Here is a 24,357-nt window from a genome sequence, read left to right as displayed (position 1 = left end):
AGCTTAGACATGTTATGGCTTTTGAAACTCAACACTGAATGAAGAGACTCGGCCCAAAATGTCAATTTTCTATTCCTCTCCATAGATGCTGCCTTCCCTGCTGAGTTCCTACAGCATTTTGTGTTTCTCTGGGTTTCCAGCATCTGCACAATCTTCGTGTGTTCACACTGAATTTAACCAATAGATAACCAGCCTTTCCAGCTTACACTGGAACTGGCCAGTTTTGACATGTTGCTCATCTGAACAATTAAGTCAGCATTTTCTTGTTTCAGTTTTTCAAGTTTGTGCTCTGTACTTGCAGCTCCAGCACTGATATTTTTCTCCTTCACCTGCTCGCCCTCTACTTAAATCTCTTCCTGAAAGATCAGTTAACAGTAAATAAGCCCTCACCATCTCTCCTAGCCAAAGTCAATCATCAATTTTCTTCGTTTCCAAACCTCACTTTTCTTCACTTTACCCCTCCCATCTGCAATTTAAAAACATCTTTCAAACTTCTGCTAGTTTTGTTGAATAAGTCGCGCTCTGACTCCCCACATACCGCCTGACGTGTTATTTCTTATCTGCAACTGTTTGCTTGGTGAAGGTTGTATTATTGGTGTACAACATAAGCATATATACAGTATATACTTATATATAACCTACCCTCAGCCTGACCCACTGAGTTTACCCAGCAACACACATCAAAGTTGCTGGTGAACGCAGCAGGCCAGACAGCATCTATAGGAAGAGGCGCAGTCGACGTTTCAGGCCGAGACCCTTCGTCCTGACGAAGGGTCTCGGCCTGAAACGTCGACTGCGCCTCTTCCTATAGATGCTGCCTGGCCTGCTGCGTTCACCAGCAACTTTGATGTGTGTTGCTTGAATTTCCAGCATCTGCAGAATTCCTGTTGTTTGAGTTTACCCAGCAGTTCTCTTTGTTCACTCAGTATCAAACTGGCCATTTCTGCCTCTCATCATTTTGGCTCAGCTTTCCTTTATGTGTTTCTGACCTGATGCATCTGCCCTCAACGTTACACAGTATTTCACTGTATGCACGACACAGCAACTCATCAAGACTCCTCTGACAGCACTCAGAACCCATTACCTCTACCAGCTGAAAGGACAAGGGCAGCCACAGCAGGGGGAACACCGCCAAATGGAAGTTGGCAGCATTCCCAGTAAGATGGTGCAAATGCAGTGCAGTGTTATGTATAAACAGACCCACTAAAATATCAGTGCTGTTTATTATATTGTAAATAAATGCCTCAAATAGATGGCTTTATTGGTGTGATTGTTGCATATACATTTTGCCATTTGGTATCATGCTAATAATGCCATTTCATGCATGTAGTATTGGCTTCATGCTGCATTAAACATTTTCATATGTTAAAAGGGATCTAACCACACACAGTAAATTATAAACCATTTAAAATCCATAAGCTGCAGAGGTTGGAAATCTGAAATAAAGAGAAAGTGCCAGGTATACTCAGTAGTTCAGGCTTAATCTGACTTGAAAAGAAAAAGAATTAACATTTAACCTCAATAAATTCATCCAGGATGTTGTCTGGTCCTATAACTTTTGCTGTTTCCTATTCTGTTGAAATTTCTTGCTACCACATCAAATTAATCTAATTGACTGAAGACCAGTGTCTGCAATGATGCGGATGTCTGGTGGGAGCCAAGGCGTACAATACACTTGTCACTCCTGGCTGAAAGTGATTAGAAACGTCAACCCTGCTCTTGTTACTTCTGCCCCCAACGTTGACGATGGAGACATTCCAACACCTTCCTTCTCCTGCTAGCAGTATATCATTGACGACTAGATGTGACAGGCCACAAGAGTTCTGATCTGATCTGTTGGCTGTGGGTTCCCTTCCAGTGTGCTGTTTACTACAGACAGTCGTCTGCCACAGCTTACCCACAAGATCATCTGCATTCCTCATTAAACCGGATGAGTCACTGGGCTGAGCAGCAGTGGTACAATGAGAATTATGATGGGCTGTGAAGGTACAGACAGATGAACTACAGTCCTTCCCCTGTTGATGGCTTACAGTGAGTCATGAACATCCTGCCAGATTTGCTGCATTGTTAATGACAGTAGCACCACACAACATGACGGAGAGTTAACTCTCAACTTGAAAATGGGACTTTGCATTCACATGTTCTGTACCGAGGTCACCCTTACCAATGTTGTCAAGGACAAAAGCTTCAGCAACAGGCAGATCAGTGATATGAACTTGGCTTATCCCAGAACCCAGAACGGCACCTATTAAATTATATGATTACGTTTACCCTTGCTGGTACTGGCTGCAACTTGAAAACATGGAAAGAACAACAATTCTTTCACCATCATCACTTTTACCTGTGCTGTTAGAAAACTATTATTCACTTACAAAACTAAAAGGACATTCTATCCACACCTATTTATTACTACCAATACGGAGAGGCAATTTAGGCTCAGGTTCAAAGATGGTTTGAAAGTGACCAAAAAGAGGGGTTTAACAACAGACTACTCAAATCTTCACAGCCTACTTCTAAAAAAAAAACACAAATTAGGAATCCCCTATATTCACATCCAGACAGCTTACTGTCATCAAGGCCTACCTTGGCAGGGAAAATCGTGCAATGTAGAGACGAGCAGTCTTCAAGGAACTAGGACCCTCGTGATACCAGGTCTGCTGGTGCTGCAGGTGAAGAATAGTAAAGCTAAATCAAATCAGTGTGAGCTGATGGTGCAAGGTTATTCACCCAATGTTAGCTCTTTGTGACAGATACAGTGTTATACATGCATTGTTAGTTCATCACAACCATTTTCACACCAAAACCATGCTCGTGTTATTTGGAATGGCAATCTGGTGATTACCAACTCAAATAACAAGATCTATTTTCTCAAATATGCGGCATTTTAAGAGCCACAATTCATGTGTTCCCTTTTTTCAAAAACTGAAAATGAGACAGATGCGCACTTTAATTTGTAATTTATATGTGCTTACTTTAGTTCACCAAAATATGATTGTGCATGAGTTTCTGCCATTGGGTGGGTAGATGAATGATTTTAGAGTTGCCAAAGTTTTATAAAATAAATGAAAAAGATAAAGTAGATACAATACAGGATCTAACAGTTACCCATTCCGGAAATCTAACCATTAAACCCTGAAGACAACGCTCCATATTAATCAACAAGGTATATAAAAGCTTTCCACTTTTCTCCTCAAAAAGCTGACTGGGCACATACTTGTTTTTGCAGAGGGTAAACATTTACAACTCTACTAGACCAGGAAGAACATATTTCCTCTCGGCCGACCTTCAAAACCTATGGTGTTTCAGAGCCCGGGGCTTGATCTGGGATCCCCTGAATATCACAAACACACTCAGTAGCCACTTTATTATGTATACCTGTACACCAGCTTGTTAATGCAAATATCTAATCTGTCAATCATGTGGCAGAAACTCAATGCATAAAAGCATGCAGAGTCAAGAGGTTCAGTTGTTATCAGAATGAGGAAGAAATGTGATCAAAGTGCCTTTAACCCTGGAATGATTGGCGGTGCCTGACAGGGGTAGTTTGGGTATCTCCGAAACTGCTGATCTCCTGGGATTTTCTTGCGCAACAGTCTCTACTCTCTAGAGTTTACAGAAAGGTGTGTGAAAAACAAAAACCATCAGTGAGCAGCAGTTCTGTGGTTGAAAATGCCTTGCTAATGAGAGGTCAGAGGAGAATGGGCAAACTGGTTCAAAATGACAGCAACTCAAATAACCGTGTGTTAAAACAACGGTGTGCAGAAGATCATCTCTGAACGCACAACACGTCAAACCTTGAAGTGAATGGGCTACAGCAGAAGACCATGAACATACTCAGTTACCACTTTATCAGGTACAGGAAGTACTTAATATAAGTGGCCGCTGAGTGTACTTGCGTCTCTGACAAGAGTAAAATCTAACGAGGGGCATGTGTGCGTGCACGCCCCTGCCAACATAACACTACAGGTATTTCTAGACACTAATGCACCTCCACTTTTAAACCACAAACATTTGCTGAATCCAGAATTGAATACACATCAAACTTGTGTACACATCACACCTCCTGTCGGCCTTTCTTTGCATCTTCTATCTTCTCTGTTTTCTTCAAGGCATCAGCTCCCACCACAGACAATATGTTCCTCAACCTGAATAAAGAATACAAAAAGTTTAGCAACTTATCAGCAGACAGAAATTTCTCCAAGGAAATAAGGAGTTAATATTTTCCAGAAGAGCCAATAACACAATATTATCATCTCAGGATCAGGTTTCTTTATTGATGGTTAAAATCAGAAAATAACTGAAAAATTCTGAACACATTTCAACAACACAAATGGAAAACAAAGATACCATCCCAATCTGCCCAATGGGGCCTTACAAAAATAGAGATCCACTGTGATAAGGCAGCAGTTAATCCATTGAGCCAAATCCAAATTTAAAATCAGGTAATAATCTGGAATTTAGGTGGAAGGCGGGGGCTGCTGAGTCAGAGGTTCAGTAGTCTTTGTGATGATATCCATGGAAAACTGCCAGACTATGGTTAAAACCCATCCGATTCATTACTGGGAAGAAATCTGCCATCCTTACATCTGACTCCAGACTGACCCCACGTGGCTGACTCTTAAATAAAGTCATAAAATTATACAGCATAGAATGAGGCCTTCAGCCCGAATCGTGCATGCTGACCATGAGCTAGCCCCATATGCCTGCATTTGCCCCATATACCTCTAAATCAGGAGTTCCCAACCTTTTTTACGCTGTGGACCCCTATCATTAACCCAGGGGTCCGTGGACACCATATTGGGAACCCTTGTTCTAAACTCTGGCCATCTATGTAGCTGTCTAAATGCCTTTTAAACATTGTTATTGCACCAACCTCTACCATTTCTTCGGGCAGCTCATTTCATATACCCATCACCCTCAGTTGCTCCCCAGATCACCTTCAAATTTTTCCTCTCACCTTAAACCTATACTTTTTAGTTTTAAACACCCCAGCCCAGGGAGAAAAGTCTATTTACTCTATCTATGTCAATTTTGATTTTATGTACTCCGTGAGGTCTTCCCCTCAGTCTCTTATGCTTCCAGAACATTTTTAAAAAGCGATGCCTCAAAGATGCAGCATCCACCATGTGGCACAGCAGCCTGAAGACACACACACGTTTCAGGAACAGCTTCTTCCCCTCCGCCATCAGATTTCTGAATGGCCAATGAACACATCCTCAGTACTTCCCCCCCTGTTTTTGAATTACCTGTTTATTTTTTATATATGCTTCTTACTTTAATTTATAGTTTTCATTACTATGTATTGTATTGTACTACTACCTCAAAACAACAAATTTCACAACATACACCGGCGATATTAAACCTGATTCTGGTTCAGAGAAGAAAAGCTCTAGCCAATCCTGTCTCTCCTTATAGCTCAGGACCCAAAACCCAGTAATGTGCTTGTGAATATTTTTTGCATCCCTCCCAGCTTTATGACATCTTTTAGAGAAACAGAAGAGTACAGCACAGAAATAGGCTATTTAGCCCATCTAGCCTATGACAAACCATTTAAACTGCATAGTCCCATCAACCTGCACTCAGACCATAGCCCTCCATACCATTCTCATCCATGCACCTATCAAACACTTCTCTTAAATGTTGAAATTGAAATTGCATCCACAACCTGCGCTGCTATTTCAATCCCCACTCTCACGACCTTCTGAATGAAGATGTTTCCCCTCATGTTCCCCTTAAACATTTCACCTTTCACCCATAACCCATGGCTTCTAGTCATAGTACCACCCAACCTCAGTGGAAAAAGCCTGCTTGCATTTACCCTATCTATACTCCTCATAATTTTGTATTCCTCTAATAAATTTTCCCTCAATTGTCTATGTTCCAAGGAATAAAGTCCTATCCTATTCAACGCTTCCTTAAAACTCAGGTCCTCCAGTCCTGAGTTGTAAATTTTCTCTATACTCATTCAACCTTATTTACATTTTTCTGTAGGTAGGTGACCAAAACTGCACACAATATTCCAAATTCAGTCTCACCATCTTCTACAACCTCAACATTCCACTTCTGCACTTAATACCTTGATGTATGAGGCCCAATGTGCCAAAAGCTTTCTTTACAACCTTATCCACCTGTGCCGCCACTTTCAATGAATTATGGATCTGTTTTCCTAGATCCCTTTGTTCTTCTGCACTCCTGTGCCCTGCCATTCACTGTGCAAGATCTACTCTGGTTGGTCCTACCAAAGTGCAACATCTCACACTTGTCTGCATTAAATTCTATCTGCCATTTTTCAGCCCATTTTTCCAGCTGGCCCAGATCCTGCTGCAAGCTGTCAGTCTTCCTCACTGTCCGCTGCACCCTCAAACTTGGTGTCATCCGCAAATTTGCTGATCCAGTTAACTACATAATCATCCAGGTCATTGATATAGATGAGGAACAACGGACCCAGTACCAATTCCTGCAGCATTCCACTAGTCACAGGCCTCCAGTGAGAGAAGCAACCATCTACTACCACTCTCTGGTATCCACTCTAATTTGCCCCAAGATAGCAAACACCTCATCCTTCCTCTGTATTTTGTACAAGGTCCATGACCTGACTGCTACTTTGTCTCACTTCTATGTCTGTCTCCTGAGTAAATACAGATGCAAAAGATGGACTTAAGATCTCCCCCACCTCTTTTGGCTCCACGCATAGATTACCATTCTGATCTTCCAGAGGGCTAATTTTGCCCTTTGCCATGGTTTTGCTGTGAACATACCTGCAGAATCCCTTAGGATTCTCCTACATCTTGTCTTCTAGAGCAACTTCATGCCTTCTTTCAGCCCTTTTGCTTTCTTAAGTGTTTTCTTACATTTCTTTTCTCCAGAAGTACCTCATTTGTTCCTACCTGCCTATAACTGTTATGCACTTCTTTTTTTCATAACCAGGGCATTAATATCTCTTGAAAACCAAGGTTCCCTAAACCTGTTATCCTTGCCTTTTATTCTGACAGACAAATATAAGTTTTGTACTTTCAAAATGTCACTTTTGAAGGCTGCCCATTTACCAAGTTCACCTATGTCAGAAAACAGCCTGCCCCAATCCACAGTTTCCAGTTTTTTCCCAGCAAATTTGGCCTTTCTCATTATTAGAATCTCAACCCGTGGACCAGACCAATCTTTTTCCATATTTACTTTGAAACTAATGGCATTACAATCACTAGATTCAAAGTGTACCCTACACTAACTTCTGTCACCTGCCGTCTCATTCTATAATAGGAGATCAAGTATCACATACTCTCTCATTGGGATTTCTAGGTACTGATTAAAGAAACTTTCCTGAACACATTTGACAAACTCTATCCCATTTAGTCCTTTTACAGTATGGGAGTCCCAGACAACATGTGGGAAGTTTAAAATCACCTAACATAACAACCTGTATCTTTTTCACAACAGTCTGTGATCTCACCAGATTTGTTTCCCTAAATCCCACGGACTGTTGGATGGTCTTTAATATAACCCCATTAACGTGGTCATACTTTTCTTATTCCTCAGTTCCATCCATAAAGGCTCACTAGACAAGTTCTGTGGTCTGTCCTGACTAAGCATTGCTATGACATTTTCTCTGACTAGTAACACCGCCACTCCCCCTTAATCCCTCCCGCTCTGTCACCAAAACAGAACACCGGAGCATTGAGCTGCCAGTCCTGCCTCTTCCGCAACCGAGTCTCACTAATGGCTACAATATCATAATTCCAGGTGTTGATCCATGCCCTGAGCTCACCTGCCTTTTCTACGATACTTCTTACATTGAAATATACACAGCTCAGATCATTAGTCACAATTTTTTTGATTCCTGTTGTCTGAGGTCTCCACAATTTCTCCACTATCTAGTTCCCGTCCCCCAGCAATTCTAGCTTAAAATAACAACATCCCCCCCCCCCCCCCACAAACCCAGATGCAGCAATAGCAAACCTTTCTGCTAGGATATTAATCCTCCTCCATTTCAGGTGCAAACCATCCCTTCTGTACAGGTCCCACATTCCCTGGAAGAGAGCCCAATGATCCAAAAATCATACATTCTCCCTTCTACACCAACTCCTTAGCTATGTGTTAAACTATATGATCTTCCTATTTCTGGCCTCACTAGCATGTGGCACGAGTAGCAATCCTGAGACCACCACAATGGAGGTCATGTCCTTTATCTTAGCACCTGACCACCACCCCCCCAAACTCACTTTGCAGAACCTCGTCACTCTTCCTATCTATGTCATTGGTACCTACAAGGATGATGATGACCTCTGGCTTCTCACCCTCCTAACTTAAGAACGCTGAGGACTCAACTGAAGATGTCCAAGACCCTGTTACTCAGGAGGCAACATATCATCTGGGAATCTTGATCTCATCCACAGAACCTCCTTTCTGTTTCCCTAACTAACAAACCCCTATCACCACAGCTTGTCTCTTCTGAGTCACAGAGCAAGAGACCTGACTGATGTGACTTTCCTCTGCTAGGTCATTCCCCCCCCCGCGTTATCCAAAGTGGTATACCTGCTGTTGAGGGGGATGGCCACAGGCAGATGTTCTATAACTGGGTAACCAGAACTGCACAATTATCTCAGTGAAGTTTCACCAACATCTTGCACAATTGTAATATGACGCCCCAACCCCTGTACTCGGTATCCTGACCAATGAAGGCAAGCAAGCCAAACACCCTCTTCACAAAGCCGGTCTATCTGTGAAGTTAGACAACAAATTGTGCAGGTGTAGCAGCACTGCTAAGCTTTAACATGGGAAGAGTAAAGTGGGAATTTCCTGCCCAGAAGCAGGAGCGCCTTCACCTGAAGGACCACAACACTTCAACAATATGATTCATTGCCACCTTCCCAAGGACCATTAAGGACGAGCAGCAAATACTGGCCTTACCATCAATGGCCAGATCCATAGCCCATGACACATCACTCCTGACAGACAAGCTCATCAGATCACTCCTCACTGTAAAATCCTATAAGAGCTATTTTAAACTTCACCTTTCTCGTCGTTCCGCTGGCCCTTCACCAAAAAGGGTGATTGGTTCCCCAAGCGCTCGTAGACAGGCCTTCACTTCTGCATCATCTGTGGAAACATTAATCTGCCGGGCTCGCTTTCTGCGCTCAAACTCCGCCAGCACTTCGGCCTGCCTCTCGCTGATGTGATCTTCAACATCGTAGAATTCACCTGGGAAGAGACAAGCAGACTTTTACACTTCACTGAAATGTAATCTCTCCACTCTCCCTATAACACCCAGCTACTCCCCATTCTGTTAGTAGCAATCCTGCATCACCAAGTACAAGGTTATGGGCTAACATTTCAATCCAAAGACTGGAGCCCAAATCTAAATAGGCCTTTTGATGAGATAACAAACCAAGTTCTCAAACGGAGTTAAAGATCATATGGCTCTCTATGAAAAAGAGGTGCTTAAATGCTCATATTGTTGACTGCAGGATCTTGTTATGCAGAAATAGGCCACAGTGTTTTCCACATTACAACTGGGACTGCACTTTACACTTTGCATCAAAACAAAGGCAAGAAACCCTGACAAATACAAGAGCTATTTTTCCTCCTTACTTTGCATAATAGCTGCAAATATTATACAGGGTACAGCTTTAAGAAGACAGGAGTAAAGTTTTGAATGAGATCTTAGGGACAATTTTCCCACACAGGGAGGTGAAAATCTGGAAGGAGCTGCAAGAGAAGGCATTCAGATACAACTACAATGTTCAAATGATGGTTGGTGGATAGAAAAGGAAGAGGGCTACAGTCCCACTGTAAAATGTGATTAATGTAGACAGGCAGATGGGGGCCAGCCAATAGGACACATTTCTGCACCATATGTCTCTATGGCTCTATATTTCTAAGGGTAATGGATCAGACCAGAAAAGATGAATTTCTATTCATCAGCCTTGTCACAGTACCTACTTGCAACTCTACCCAAACATTCTGTATTCTGTCTGCAAAAACTAAATAAATTAATTCAATGTTTTCCTTCACTTAGCCATTCTCTTCCAATTATGTGAGGCATTAAAATCTCTCTTCCATAATCCCAGCATGTCTAGGAATGGATATTAGACAGAACAGTACAGCACAGTAGAGTCCTTCAGCCATGATGTTGCGCCAACCTTTTAACATAATCTAAGATCGATCTAACCCTTCCCTCTTACATTGCCCTTCAATTTTCTTTCATCCACACCCAAGTCATGCTCTCTTCTTGCTACTGCCATCAGTGGAAGGTGTGGTGGCCTCAGGACTCGCACCTCCAGGTTCAGGAACAGTTGCTGCCCCTCAGCCATCAGGCTCTTGAAAAAAGGGGACAACTTAATTTCCATCACTGAAATGTTCCCAAAACCAATGAACCCACTCTCCAGGACTTGTCCTCTCACGTTCTCGTTATTTATTGCTATTTATTTGTATTTCCATTTCCACCGTTTGATTTCTTCTGCATACTGGTTGATCTTTCATTGACCCTGTTATAGTTACTATTCCATAGAGTTGTTGAATATGCCCACAAGAAAATGAATCTCAGAGTTATATACACTGACGTATCTGTAATTTGACAATAAAATTCACCTCGACCTTTGAAGAGTCACTTAAATGTTGCGAAAGTAACTGCCCCTACCTTGGCAGTGTGTTCCCTGTACCCACCATTCTATGTGTAAAAAAAACTTACCTCTAACATTCCCCCTATACTTTCCCTCTATACATGCCCTCTCGTATTAGCCATTTCCACCATAGGAAAAAGTCTCTGACTGTCCACTCTTTCTATGCCTCTTATCATCTCTATCAAGTCACCTCTGATCTTCTGCTCTAGAGTAAAGTCCTGAGTCACTCAACATTTCCTCATAAGACATGCTCTCTAATCTAGGCAGCATCTTGGTAAATTTCCTCTGCACCCTCTCTAAAGCTTCCACATCCTTCCTATAATGAGGCGAGCAGAACTGTACATAATATTCCAAATGTGGTCTAGCCAGTTTTATAGAGCTGTGACATTACTTCGTGGCGTTTAAACTTAACCCTTTAACTAATGAATCAGGATTAGAATCTGAATTAGATTTAATATCACTGGCATATTTAGTGATATTTGTTAACTTACGGCAACAGTACAATGAAATACATGATAAATATAGCAAAAAAGTTATGTTAAGTGTGTGTGTATATATATATATATATATGTCTATTTAATAGTTAAGTTAAAATAAGCATTGTAAAAATAACAAATAAAAAAGTAGTGAGGTAGTGTTCATGGGTTCAATGTCCATTTAGGAATCGGATGGCAGAGGGGAAGAAGCTGTTCCTGAATGACAGACTGTGTGCCTTCAGCCTTCTGCACCTCCTTCTCGAAGGTAACAATGTGAAGAGGGTATGTCCTAGGTGGTGGGGATCCTTAATGATGGATACCGCGTTCCTAAGGCATCACTCCTTGAAGATGTCATGGATACCACGGAGGCTAGTGTCCATGATGGAGCTGATTAAGTTTACAAGTTTCTGCAAATTATTTTGATCTTGTGTAGTAGCCCCCACCCCTCTCCATACCAGATGGTAATGCAGCCAGTCCGATGGTCTCCACGGTACATTTGTAGAAGATTGACTGTTTTAGATGACAAACCAAATCGTCCCAATCTCCTCATGAAATATAGCCGTTGTCTTGCCTTCATTGATATGTTGTGTCCAGGTTAAGTGCTCAGAGATCTTGACACCCAGGAACTTGAAATTGTTCACTCTCTCCACTTTTGATCCCTCTATGAGGATTGGTTTGTGATTCCCCCATCTTATCCTTCCTGAAGTCCACAATCAGCTCTTTGGTTTTACTGATAATGAGGGCAAGGTTGTTGCTGCGACACCACTCCACTAACTCGCCATAATCACTATAACCATCCTATCAATTCACATGGCAACTTTGAGGGATCCATAGACGTGGATCTGAAAATACTTCTGTTCCTCCACACTGCTCAGAATCCTGCCATTAACCTTGTATTCTGCCTTCAAGTCCAACCTTCTGGAGTGTATTACTTCACACCTCTCTGGATTGAACTCCATCTGCTACCTCTCAGCCCAGCTCTGCGTCCTATCAATGTCCTGTTTTAACCTACCACAACATTCTCCACAATCCACACCACCACCAATCTTTGTGTCATCTGCAAACTTTCTGACCCACCCTTCTACTTCCTCATCAGTCATTTATAAAAATCACGAAGAGCAAGGGTCCAAGAACAGATCCCTGCAAAACACGACTGGTCACCTATCTCCAGGCAGGATACTCTCCATCTGCAACCACCCTCTGCCTTCTGTGGGCAAGCCAATTCTGAACCCACACAGGCAAGTTTCCCTGGATTCCATGTTTTCTGATTTTCTGCCAAACGTTTTACTAAAATCCATACACACCATGTTCACTGTTCTACCTTCATGAATTTGTTTTGACACTTCTTCAAAGAACGCATTCAGGCTATGAGCCATGACCTGCCCTCAGAAAGCTAAACCGACCATTCCTAGTAGATTATCTCCAAGTGCTCGTAAATCCTCTCTAATAGTTTGCCCACCACCGATGTGAGCCTTGATGATCTATAATTCCCAGGGTTAACCCTATTCCCTTTCTTGAACAAAGGAATAACATTTGCCACCTTCCAGTCATCAGGTACTACTCCTGTAGCCAATGAGGTGCAAAGATCATCACCCAAGGGGCAGCGATCTATTCCCTCACTTCACGTGGTAACTTGAAGTATATATTGATTTACTTATTCTAATGTTTTGCAAGATTTCCAGCACATCCTCGTTCAGCCTGTTTTATGCAGATCTCACATTTGTCAAGGTCCCTCTCACTGGTGACCACTGAAGCACAGTATTCATTAAGGACCTGACATGTTTTCTTTTTGGACCTACCCTCACTCTAGTCATCCTCCTGTTCTTCATGATCATGTAGAATGACTTGGGGTTTTTCTTAATCCTACTTGCCAAGGCTTTTTTCATGTCCCCTTCTAGCTCCCCCCAGTCCATTCCTAAGCTCCTTCCTGGCTACCTTGTGACTCTTTCCAGCCCTGTCTGATCCTTGCTTTCAAAACCTTCTCTTGCCAATCATGGTTCCTTTACCCTGTCTGAAAGGGACAAACTTGTCCAGATCCCAATGCAAGAGCTCCCTAAACAATCTCCACATTTCCTTTATGCATTTCCCTGGGTACATCTGTGCCCAATTTATGCTCCCAAGCTCCTGCAATAGCACCATAATTTTCTCTCCCCCAATTAAATACTTTTCCATACCTTTTGCTCCAATCCCAGTCCAAGGCTATGGTAAGGCCCAGGGAGTTATGGTCACTGTCTCCAAAATGCTCACCCACTGAGGGATCTGTCGCCTGACCAGGTTCAATGCCCAGTACCAGATCTAGTATGGTCTCTCCTCCCATCAGCCTGTCTACATAGTGTCAGGAATCTTTCCTGGACACACCTAACAAATTCTGCCCCATCTAAAGCTTTTGCACTGTGGACGTCTCCATCAATATTAGGGAAGTTGAAGCCACCCCATGACAACAACCCTACTAGTTTTGCACCTTTCCAAACTCTGCCTCCTGATCTACTCCATGGTGTTTCTGATGCTATTGGGGAAATTTCTAGAATACTTTTAAAAGTGATTGCTCCCTTCCTGTTTCTGATGTCTGCCCACACTGACTCAGAAAACTATCTGTCCACAATGCCTTCTCTTTCCATACCCGATTAGCAAAGTCACTCCCCCACCTCTTTTACCTCCCTCCCTGTCCCTTTCGAAATATGTAAACCTTGCAACAGCCAGCAGCCATTCCTACCCTTGTGATGGCCAAGTCTCTGTCATGGCCTCAAAGTTGTAGCTTCAAGTACTAATCCTTGCTCTAAGTTCATCACCCTTGCATTAAAATAGACACATCCAATTGGCTGCAATCACCCTCTATTCACTACCAATCCTTTCTCACAGACTCGCTACATGAGGAAAATTTTCTTTCCTGAAGCGCGCAAAAGCATCTAAAGCCAAGTGAAAGGTACATCTCAATTAATGAACGCAAATCATAAACACGAGAAAGTCTGCAGATGCAGAAGCAACATACGCAAACTGTTGGAGGAACTCAGCAGGTCAGGCAGCATCTATGGAAATGAATAAACAGCTGACGTTTTGGGCCGAGACCCTTCTTCAGGACTGAGAAGGAAGGGGAGGACGCCAGAATAAAAAGGTAGGGGCAGGGGAAGGAGGTCAGCTTGAAGGTAGGTGGGAAAGGTCAAGGAAAAGAAGGAATCTGAGTGGACCGTAGGAGAAAAGGAAGCAGGAGGGCACCCAGGGACACAAATGTTTAAGTAACCACATTCTTTAACTAGAATGGATGCAATAAACTCAACTACTGCCACTTACCACCAGATATGTTAATGTGCCCGGCTTCTACACCAACTTTCACAGCCTCTTTCCCCAGATATCCTCCCTCTCCTTTGCTAATTCTTTCTCTCTCCTTCTCTTCAAGGCTTCCATAGTAAATCCGGGTCTTCTTCGGCAGTGGAGCATCTTCATCATCAGACATTTTTCACCGATTATGAGTGGGGAAACCCTGCAAATGTAATTAAATATTTTGATCAATGCTGAAAAATGGAAGAGACAAACCAGCTGGTTTTACAGCATGGTTAGTTTTCTGATGCAAATCTTAACAATGAAACACTTGCTCAATTTTCTTCACTCAACATTATGTCTAATTCAGAATACATACAGCAAGAGTAAGTTGTGGAGTATTTTTCTGTTGAAATGGGTCTTACATATACAAACATCCTGAATGACAACAGGTTAGACACAGGATTTGGATGTGGGGAGTTTGGACTTCAATTCCTGCACCACCTGTAAGGAGTTAATATGCTTTCCCCATGACTGTGTGGGCTCCCTTTGGGTGTTCTGGTTCCTTCCCACAGTTCAAAGAGAGACAGGTTAGTAGGTTAATTAGTCATTGTAAATTGTGCTGTGATTAGGCTAGGATTGTTAAACAGTTAAAAATTGGGTCGGAAAGACAACAAAATATAATAAATGAAAATAACATGCCCAACTCTAGCCAGAGCAGATAAAGGATGTGCTGTCACCATTATCCAGAACAAGAGGATGCAAAGGTATCATCAGAATAAATTCCAGACTGTAATCAGTAATCTCCCTGCTCATAGAAAGAGTAACTGAAATCTGGAACAGTCCACTCTAAAAGGCCGTTGGGAAAGGGTCAATGATATTTTTAGTACATAAGAGTACTTAAGGAAATAGGCCTGAAATACAGGTTACCATGAGGAACATGCTGAAAATTTATACATTTCAACTGAAGGCAATTTTTCTTATTCCTTCTTCAAGTGAAAGATGACCACTTTTGCAATTTAGCACAGGTGAACGAAATAATCCTCATAACACGAAGAATTTGAGAACATAGATTGAAAAGAAGAGAATATTTATCTTTCATGCTGAAAGAGATTTATGGGTCTTTTAACATTGATTATAGAAAATTAAAGTGCAGGTATGAGCAATCAGGAAGATAACTCTTTATTTCAAGGGTGTTTTTCCATTTAATCATTCGAGGAATGCAATACAGTGAAAAGATACCAGGATGACAACTGAGATCAAGACTGACTGTGTAAAATGGGCCTATACTCTCTAGAATTCACATCAACTTTATCTCACTGAAATGTACACTTCGCCCAGTAAATGTACACCTTACTGAGCGAAGTAGTTGCGGGGAGGCTGTTCTTCAGCAGGAAAGAAAAAAAAAACGGAAAGTTAAAAAAACACACAGAATGCTTAAGAATTTTAACCGTCAGAAGCTTGTGTATGAGGAATCCCCTACAGAGATTTCCGATTAGATATTCAGTCACTGAGTATAATGAAGGCTACTATTTACAAGATTTTTTGTGTGCTAATGCAATTAGGGACGAGAGAATACGAAAGGACATGGAACTGACGTGGAAGATCATAATGGATGGTGCGGCAGCTAAATCCTAATTCTACTTCTCATGCCGCTGTTATGCAGCGAGAGGCTCGATATTCAGTATATTCCCAGTCAAGCTTTGCCCCTCTCATCAATAATAAGACGAGGTCTACGCCAACACACGGCGATTCCCTGTCTGTTTGTATACCATTCACTGGCACTATCCGCCGGCGAAACCGGGCCTTCTCACCGGACACCGAAGCGGAAAGGGGGGGAGGGGGTTATCTCCCCACACCACTGCACCCTCAGCTCTACCCACCGCAGGCGTCAGGCGAGGAACCGAATGACAGAGGAAGAGTCCCCGTTTCCACACGCCGCAGCCCACGAGGGACACAACACGACAGGCAGAGGGTTCCGCCGTTTCCTTGCGCGCCTCGCCGGCAACAACTCCGTCCGGGTCACAGGTCACGGGGCGGCACAAAGACTGATGGGATTTAGAGTTCCTTGCTCAATCGCGTATCCCGATGCGCAACGCGGCTCGCAGGCGCGCCACCGACTCGCTTTCATCTGGCGGAGGCGGCTGGTAACCCATGGTGCGATGTTGCGGCGGAAACCGACCCGGCTCGAACTGAAGCTGGACGACATCGAAGAGTTTGAGAGCATGAAGAAGGAGCTGGAAGTAAGCTGGTGGCAAGTTAGGGAGGATGGGGAACTTCATTCCAACGTTCCAGACCACGGCCCCAGGTCCTGGGCCATCAGTATGTGCTGGATAGTTGGGTGGAATGGGCTCGGAGCCACTCTCCAGAACTGTGTCCACCGCCCCACGGTACAACTACATTCCCGGGGGTGGGGGGGGGGGGACTTCTCCCTCTGCCACCCTTCCAGCGGCTGAGTTCCTAACCCTCTGGCCTCTGGATTAATTTTTTCTCATCTACTCATTAGTGCTACTTAAAATCAACTTTATATCGTCTAGAATGTATGTTTAATGTAGGGCATTTTTGTGAATGTTGCTTATCTGATGCAAGTGAGTCGCACCTTGTGGATGTAACCCGTGGCTCTCGGGCTTGGGACGTCCCCTCTCATGCATATGACCAATGAACGAGATTTTTTTGAAATCCACGACCACCCCTCCCCGGTAGTTTTTTTTGAACTACGCTTTCGAGGGAGATGGGTCTCTACTTTTCTCGTCCTCATTGTCTCCCCACAGCTTCACATCTTCAGTTTTAAAGGCCTTTCCCATGTACATATAATGTTTTCAGCCCTGGTAACGACCTTGTAAAACTCTGGAACGGAAAAGATCGTCTCTTTTCAGGGATGTGATCATCAAGCTATGATCTACCTAGCTGTGCATCCTTAAATATTCTCAGAGCTCATTGCTGTATATAAATCACTTTATTAGTTATCCTTTTAAAAATCATATTGTCAGTGTCTTGCTACCTTTAAGGATTTAAAATATAGTGTCAGTACCAAACAGAAACTGCAACTGAATCATTTCAGCTTCAAGGACTGTCAGAGTCACTGAGTAGTGGGAAGGCTAAACGTAGAAATCTACAGCACATTACGGACCGTTTGGCCCACAATGTTGTGCTGACTATCTAGAAGCTGCCTAGAATTTCCCTACCACATAGCCCCCTATTTTTCTAAGCTCCATCTACCTATCTAAGAGTGTCTTAAAAGATCCATTCTGCCCACCTCTACCACCTTCGGCGACAGTGCATTCCCCGCACCCACCACTCTCTGAAAACTTGCCTCTGGCATCCCCCTTGTACCTATTTCCAAGCACTTTAAAACTATGCCCCCTCGGGTTAGAAATAAAAGAGAAAGATATTGCGTCGGCCACATTTAAATACAAAAGTGGTGTGAGGCGCACGCTTAGTGAGCCAGTGAGGTAAGAGTCCCTTTAAGAATATTCAAATGGGATCTGGTAGGGGAAGAGCTGTGGGATGTGGCAGAAATATGAAGGGTAATCTGTTGAATGCGGGGGTGGGTGAGGTTCTCAATGTGACGGTTTGTTTCTCTACAGAATCAGAAAAAGCAACAGCGAGAGGAAGGAGAAATGGTGAGTTCCAGTGATGTTGACAGTGCAAATGGAGCAAGAGATGAGGCTAAAGTGCGAGAGAAGATAAACGAGCGAATTGGATATCGGCCAAATTCTCACGTCAACAAACCTTTCTCTTTGTTTGGGAATCTCCACTGACAGATGCCGTATTATCGGGGTACAAGTTCAGAATCTGTACCCGATTTGTTTGGGATTGTGAACTCAAGGACGTGCAAAGGCCTGTGTCAGAGTAAACTTGGTGCACGACTGGTCTTTCAGTGAGGGTGGCATTGATTGTGATTAAAATGGAGTGAAACTCACTGAGCTCAGTAACCACCTGTAAATATATTGATTTGGATCTGACTTTCACTTGCTGCGGCTCCTGTGAATTCCCTCTGATTGCTCATTCATAATGGATTTTACATTCCAACGGGATTATTTCAAGATACCTCACCCAATCTTCACCTCTGATTAAGGTTCAGAAGTGGTAATGGCATGGGTTTTCCAATTGGGTTATATTAGTATTGTTAATTTCTAAATTAGTCATAAGAAATTCCATGGTTAATTTAGTTCCCTTCATTGAACCTGATTGCTATTTGATTAGAAATAGCCTATGTTGGGTGGTGATGGGGACAAGCTCCCACTGCCTATTAAATGCTCCCATTGACATATGTCTCAAATGGCCTCTGAGAACCAACTCCAGTTCCCGACCTTCACATGTGGCTTAGCTACTTAGCCTGGTGGAACAGTTTCTGCTGACAGGAGAAGGGGCAAAGGTGGATTACTCTGCCTTAAAACCGGTTGCTTCAGTCAGATGGGGCTCCTCAGCTAGGAGAAGGAAAACTGATCTCAGACCTCTGCTGGCTACACCCACTCATGGGGGAGGCCTCAGGAGTAAACCCTGAGGGGAAAAATTGGGAGCTGGAGTCCCTGAGGCAGTCCGACATTGAGTCGATGCTGACTGGCAACTCCTGCGACCGACACTGCTGGTACTGAACTGCTGTTCCTTTGGGTTCATCAGATGCGTGGAGAGGGGGAGCTTGCCACATGGGCAACAGCTTGCTCTCCATACCGCACAGCCCAGGCTTACGTATCTAGGCGCTATGACAAAATATCCAATGTCAACTCTGACCAGCGGAGGCCCTCACCTCAGCAATGGCATGTTCAGGGGAACAATCACACCAATGAACCAGTGGTTGAAAAGGTTAAAGTTTTATAATTGACCAGCAACAAAATTTTTCATTAAGTGAATAGTTGTTTGTTGTTTCCTGTCCATTCATTTAAATGTACAAATGATTGACACTCCATTTGTGAGAGCAAGTGGCAGCCATGAGGACAGTCAATGACAGCCAAGAGGCCCATCAATCATTTTGATGTCTGGGATTGATTTTACAGAAAGTTTGTTAAAAACAACTTTTTTTTTTCAAATTCTCCAAATTTTATACAGAGAAATTGCTGCAAGTTTACAAATCAAAAAAACTGAAGTGCTGAAAATCAAATACCGAGAACACTGCAGGTCATGCGGCATTTCTGGGGAAGGCGGCCCATGCTTCGTCATGGATATGTTTAAGAACATTATGTTCTGTATAATACTAAAATGCTACTGTGCATTGGGACTGGCAAGGGCAACAAAAACGAAAGAAGTCTGAATAAATATGCTCCAATGAGACATATCACATCTTTGTTCACAACTGCTCACCCTAATTTAACAAAAGATGTGGGCATGACAACAATGGCATCCTAAATTGTATCCTGGTAATTATGTCAGTTACCAGGCTGGTAATCCAGAAACCAGAACAAACTATCCAGAAGCTGATATCAAATCCAACCATTGCATACATTCGATTTAAATTCAGATACTAATCTGGAAATTGGAGGGAGAAAGCCCCCAACTAGCCTTGTTATTAATACCTATGAAATGTACTGGATTGCCAGAAAAATTCAGCGACTCAGATACAGCTTCTTCCCCTCTGCCATCCGATTTCTAAATCGACATTGAACTCCTGAACAATACCTCATTACTTTTAAATTCTGTTATTTTGGACTACTTATTTTAACTATTTAATAGACAAAAAGACAAATGTAACTCAAGCAACACACATCAAAGTTGCTGGTGAACGCAGCAGGCCAGGCAGCATCTCTAGGAAGAGGTACAGTTGATGTTTCGGGCCGAGACCCTTTGTCAGGACTAACTGAAGGAAGAGCTAGTAAGAGATTTGAAAGTGGGAGGGGGAAGAGGAGATCCAAAATAATAGGAGATGACAGGAGGAGGTATGGAGCCAAGAGCTAGCTGGATAGGTGATTGGCAAAAGGGATATGAGAGGATCATGGGACTGGAGGCCCAGGGAGAAGGAAAAGGTGGGGGAGGGGGGGAGGAGACCAGAGGATGGGCAAGGGGTATAGTCAGAGGGATGAAAATGAGAGAGAGAAAGAATGTGTGTATATAAATAAATAACGGATGGGGTATGAGGGGGAGGTGGGGCATTAGCGGAAGTTAGAGAAGGCAATGTTCATGCCATCAGGTTGGAGGCTACCCAGATGGAATATAAGGTGTTCCTCCAACCTGAGTGTGGCTTCATCTTTACAGTAGAGGAGGCCGTAGATGGACATATCAGAATGGGAATGGGACATGGAATTAAAATGTGTGGCCACTGGGAGATCCTGCTTTCTCTGGCAGACAGAGCGTAGGTGTTCAGCAATACGATCTCCCAGTCTGTGTCGGGTTTCGCCAATATATAGAAGGCCACATCGGGAGCACCGGACGCAGTATATCACCCCAGCCGACAACCAGGTGAAGTGTCGCCTCACCTGGAAGGACTGTCTGGGGCCCTGAATGGTGGTAAGGGCATGTGTAGCACTTGTTCCGCTTACAAGGATAAGTGCCAGGAGGGAGATCGGTGGTGGTGGTGGTGGTGGTGGGGGGGGGGGGGCGGCGAATGGACAAGGGAGTCGCGTAGGGAGCGATCCCTGCGGAAAGCGGGGGGGGGGGGAAGATGTGCTTAGTGGTGGGATTCCGTTGGAGGTGGCGGAAGTTACGGAGAATAATATGTTGGACCCGGAGGCTGGTGGGATGGTAGGAGAGGACCAGGGGAACCCTTTTCCTAGTGGGGTGACGGGAGGATGGAGTGAGAGCAGAGTTGATGGCGGAGGAAGGGAAGCCCCTTTCTTTTAAAAAGGAGGACATCTCCCTCGTCCTGGAATGAAAAGCCGCATCCTGAGAGCAGATGCGGCGGAGACGGAGGAATTGCGAGAAGGGGATGGCATTTTTGCAAGAGACAGGGTGAGAAGAGGAATAGTCTAGATAGCTGTGAGAGTCAGTAGGCTTATAGTAGACATCAGTAGATAAGCTGTCTCCAGGGATAGAGACAGAAAGCTCTAGAAAGGGGAGGAAGGTGTCGGAAATGGACCAGGTAAACTTGAGGGCAGGGTGAAAGTTGGAGGCAAAGTTAATAAAGTCAACGAGTTCTGCATGCGTGCAGGAAGCAGCGCCAATGCAGTCGTCGATGTAGCGAAGGAAAAGTGGGGGACAGATACCAGAATAGGGTTGGAACATAGATTGTTCCACAAAGCCAACAAAAAGACAGGCATAGCTAGGACCCATACGGGTGCCCATAGCTACACCTTTAGTTTGGAGGAAGTGGGAGGAGCCAAAGGAGAAATTATTAAGAGTGAGGACTAATTCCGCTAGACGGAGCAGAGTGGTGGTAGAGGGGAACTGATTAGGTCTGGGTTTTTCTCTGTATATTTATGTATTTCATTATACTGCTGCCATAAAGCTAACAAATTTCATGACATGCTGGTAATACTCTGAATCTGAAAAATTATTGTTATCCTTCAGGAGAGGAAATCTGCTGTTTTACCTCATATGACATCAGGTACAACAGATTCACACCATGTGCCTGTCTCTGAAATGCCCTCTTGCGACACGGTTGAATCATTGCCGCTGCATAAAATTGGGAACACTGTCACCTGCAGGTTTGTGTCTGAGCTGCACACGGGCCTGACTTGGAAACAGCGACTTTCACTGGGGTCAACACCTGAAAACTTCCTCCCCATCAGTACTACGGAAGAACCTTCAGAAAGTGCTGTAGTTCAAGAAATTGGCTCGCTGGCATTTCTGAAAGATATTTGGGGTGGGCAATAAATCTCAGCTTTGGTAGCAAAGCCCAGATTTAAAAATGATTTAAAAAGTTTGCCAAACCAATTAGTGATAGATTTGGAGTGGCCTGTCGGCTAGACCAAACAGCAGTGAACCACATTTCAAAATCACCAATACTAGTAACTTAATTATTTTAATCCTCCTACAGGTCAAAGACGCACTGGTTAGTAGGCTAATTGGTCATTGTAAATTGCCCCTTGGATTGGGCTAGGGTTAAAAAGGTGGGTTGCTGGGTAGTGTGGGTCGAAGGGCCTACTCGCATCTGTTTTTGTGTTATCGGCAAATTTGGATATCTTATACAAACAAAATGCTGGAATCAGGCGGCATCTATGGACTGCCCCAGCAACGGGTTAACCCTAACCTAATCATAGGACAATTTACAATGACTAGTTAACCTATCCGGTACGGCTTTGGCTGTGGGAGGGACACCAGAGAAAACCCGGACATTCCGTGGGGAGGACGTGCAGAACGGCACCAGAATTGAACCCTGGACTCTGGAGTGCCCCGAGCTGTGATAGTGTTCAGCTAACCACTACATTACCATGGCACCCTGTGTGTGGAACAAAAACCTGGCAGGTGCAGCGCGTAGATAGAAAGTCAATGGGCATGTCTGTCATTTTAGAAATGTTACAATTGTACATAGTGTTTTGACTGCATCTGGGGTATTGTGTGCTTTAAGCCAGAGAGGAAATACAAGCTCTAGAAGCCATACAGTAGAGATTTACAAGGCTAATTCCTGGGATAAATAAGGAGATTTAAAACAGTCGTGCTTAGGGATTTCACCTTGCGGAGGGTGAGGTAACTGAATTCTCTACTGCATAAGTTTATGGAGGCTGGAGCACAGCAGGTAGTAATTTTTTGGAATTGAGGGCGTTGGAGATCTGGATCAAGAGTCACATCAGTCATAATTAGAATCAGGTTTAATATCTCCGGCCCAAATGAAATTTGTTAACATGATAATATAGGGAAAAAAAGTAAATCAATTACATTAAGTATATATGTGTATTAAATAGTTAAATTAAAAATAGTACAAAAACAATTTTAAAAGTGAGTTGGCGCTCATAGGTTCAATATCCATTTAGGAATCAATGGCAGAGGGGAAGAAGCTGTTTCTGAATTGCTGAGTGTGTGCCTTCAGGCTTCTGTACCTCCTTCCTGATAGTAACAGTGAGAAGAGAGTATGTCCTGGGTGGATGGGGGTCCTTAATAATGGGCGCTCCCTTTCTGAGGCACTGCTCCTTGAAGATGTCTTGAATACTATGGGCGCTAGTACCAAGATGGAGCTGACTAATTTTATGACTTTCTGCAGCTCCTTTCGGTCCTGTGCAGTAGCCCCCCCCCCACCCATACCAGACAGTGATGCAGCCTGTCAGAATGCTCTCCATGGTACATCTCAGAAGTTGAGAGTTGTAGGTTCAAATCAAATCTGCTCAAACTACTACTGAAATATAGCTACTGTCTTGCCCTCTTTATAGCTGCATCGATATTGAATGGTAGGTCAGTTTCTGCTGCCATCATGCACAACTTTGCCATCCCAACACTAGCCCATGGGCTCCATCCTTTGGATTTCACAGAAAAGGAGACGAATTTCTCCAATGAAAAAACTAATTTTTAAGCACGGTCCTCCCAACTTCAAAAGATCTATCCAATGTTCATCACAAAATTTAGTCCAAAATGTCTCCAATATCTTGTGGTACATTGCAAGTTTGTTCTATTTCCAAACAAAAATACAAATCCTTTTTTCAGACTCTAAAAAGACTACAAATGCTGGAATCTGTGGGGGGAGGGGGAAGAAGAGAAACTGTTGGAGGAACTCAATGGGTCAAGCAGCATTTGAAGAAGCAAAGATACGGTCAGTATTTCAGGTTGAGACTGGACATCAGGACAGAGCCTAGAGCAAGGGGCTTCCAACGTGGGGTACATGGACCCCCCCCCTTAGTCAATGGTAAAGGTTCATGGCATAAAAAAAGAACCCCTGGTCCAGAAAGATGATGGTCCAAATATTACCTAAAGAGGTGAAGGGGAGGGATGAGTTCAGAGCTGGCAGGTGATAGGTTGAACCAGGTTAGGGATATGATGGACAAATAGAACCAGGTGGAGAGAGAGAAGGACAGAGTCAGGAGTGTCTGGTGGGTGATAGGTAGCGACAAATGAGGAGAAGGACAGAAAAGGCAAGATGGTGCCAGCTGAAGGGGAGGGTAGACACAGGCCGTGGAAACTCATGTGAAAACAATAGCTGTAGGTGCTGA

At 43.6% G+C, this 24,357-nt stretch overlaps 2 protein-coding genes across 3 annotated transcripts in view; one reads left to right on the top strand and one right to left on the bottom strand.

The window, feature by feature from the left end:
• Nucleotides 1-16,364, bottom strand: part of prpf4 (pre-mRNA splicing tri-snRNP complex factor PRPF4) — a 45,579-nt gene extending 29,215 nt beyond the window's left edge. Inside the window, exons 1-5 of one of the 2 annotated variants that reach the window (XM_063073847.1) lie at nt 16,231-16,364; nt 14,381-14,570; nt 9,009-9,195; nt 4,061-4,145; nt 2,584-2,663 (exon numbers count right to left, since the gene is read on the bottom strand). In XM_063073847.1, the coding sequence (XP_062929917.1) occupies nt 2,584-2,663; nt 4,061-4,145; nt 9,009-9,195; nt 14,381-14,543 (515 nt within the window). In that variant the 5' untranslated portion in view covers nt 14,544-14,570; nt 16,231-16,364. Of the gene's footprint in view, nt 1-2,583; nt 2,664-4,060; nt 4,146-9,008; nt 9,196-14,380; nt 14,571-16,161 lie in introns of both variants that reach the window. The other variant, XM_063073846.1, reaches the window with a different exon arrangement.
• Nucleotides 16,365-16,427: 63 nt separating this feature from the next.
• cdc26 (cell division cycle 26 homolog) lies at nt 16,428-18,273 on the top strand. Its single transcript, XM_063073848.1, has 2 exons — nt 16,428-16,590; nt 17,935-18,273. Exons 1-2 carry the CDS (start codon nt 16,510-16,512, stop codon nt 18,106-18,108), a joined length of 255 nt encoding a protein of 84 aa, XP_062929918.1. The 5' UTR covers nt 16,428-16,509; the 3' UTR covers nt 18,109-18,273.
• Nucleotides 18,274-24,357: the final 6,084 nt, after the last annotated feature.

The sequence above is a fragment of the Mobula hypostoma genome, chromosome 21 (genome assembly GCF_963921235.1).
Source record: "Mobula hypostoma chromosome 21, sMobHyp1.1, whole genome shotgun sequence".
Classification (NCBI taxonomy): Eukaryota; Metazoa; Chordata; class Chondrichthyes; order Myliobatiformes; family Myliobatidae; genus Mobula; species Mobula hypostoma.
Note: the sequence above shows the minus strand (reverse complement) of the source record. Positions and strands in the feature narration are given on the sequence as shown.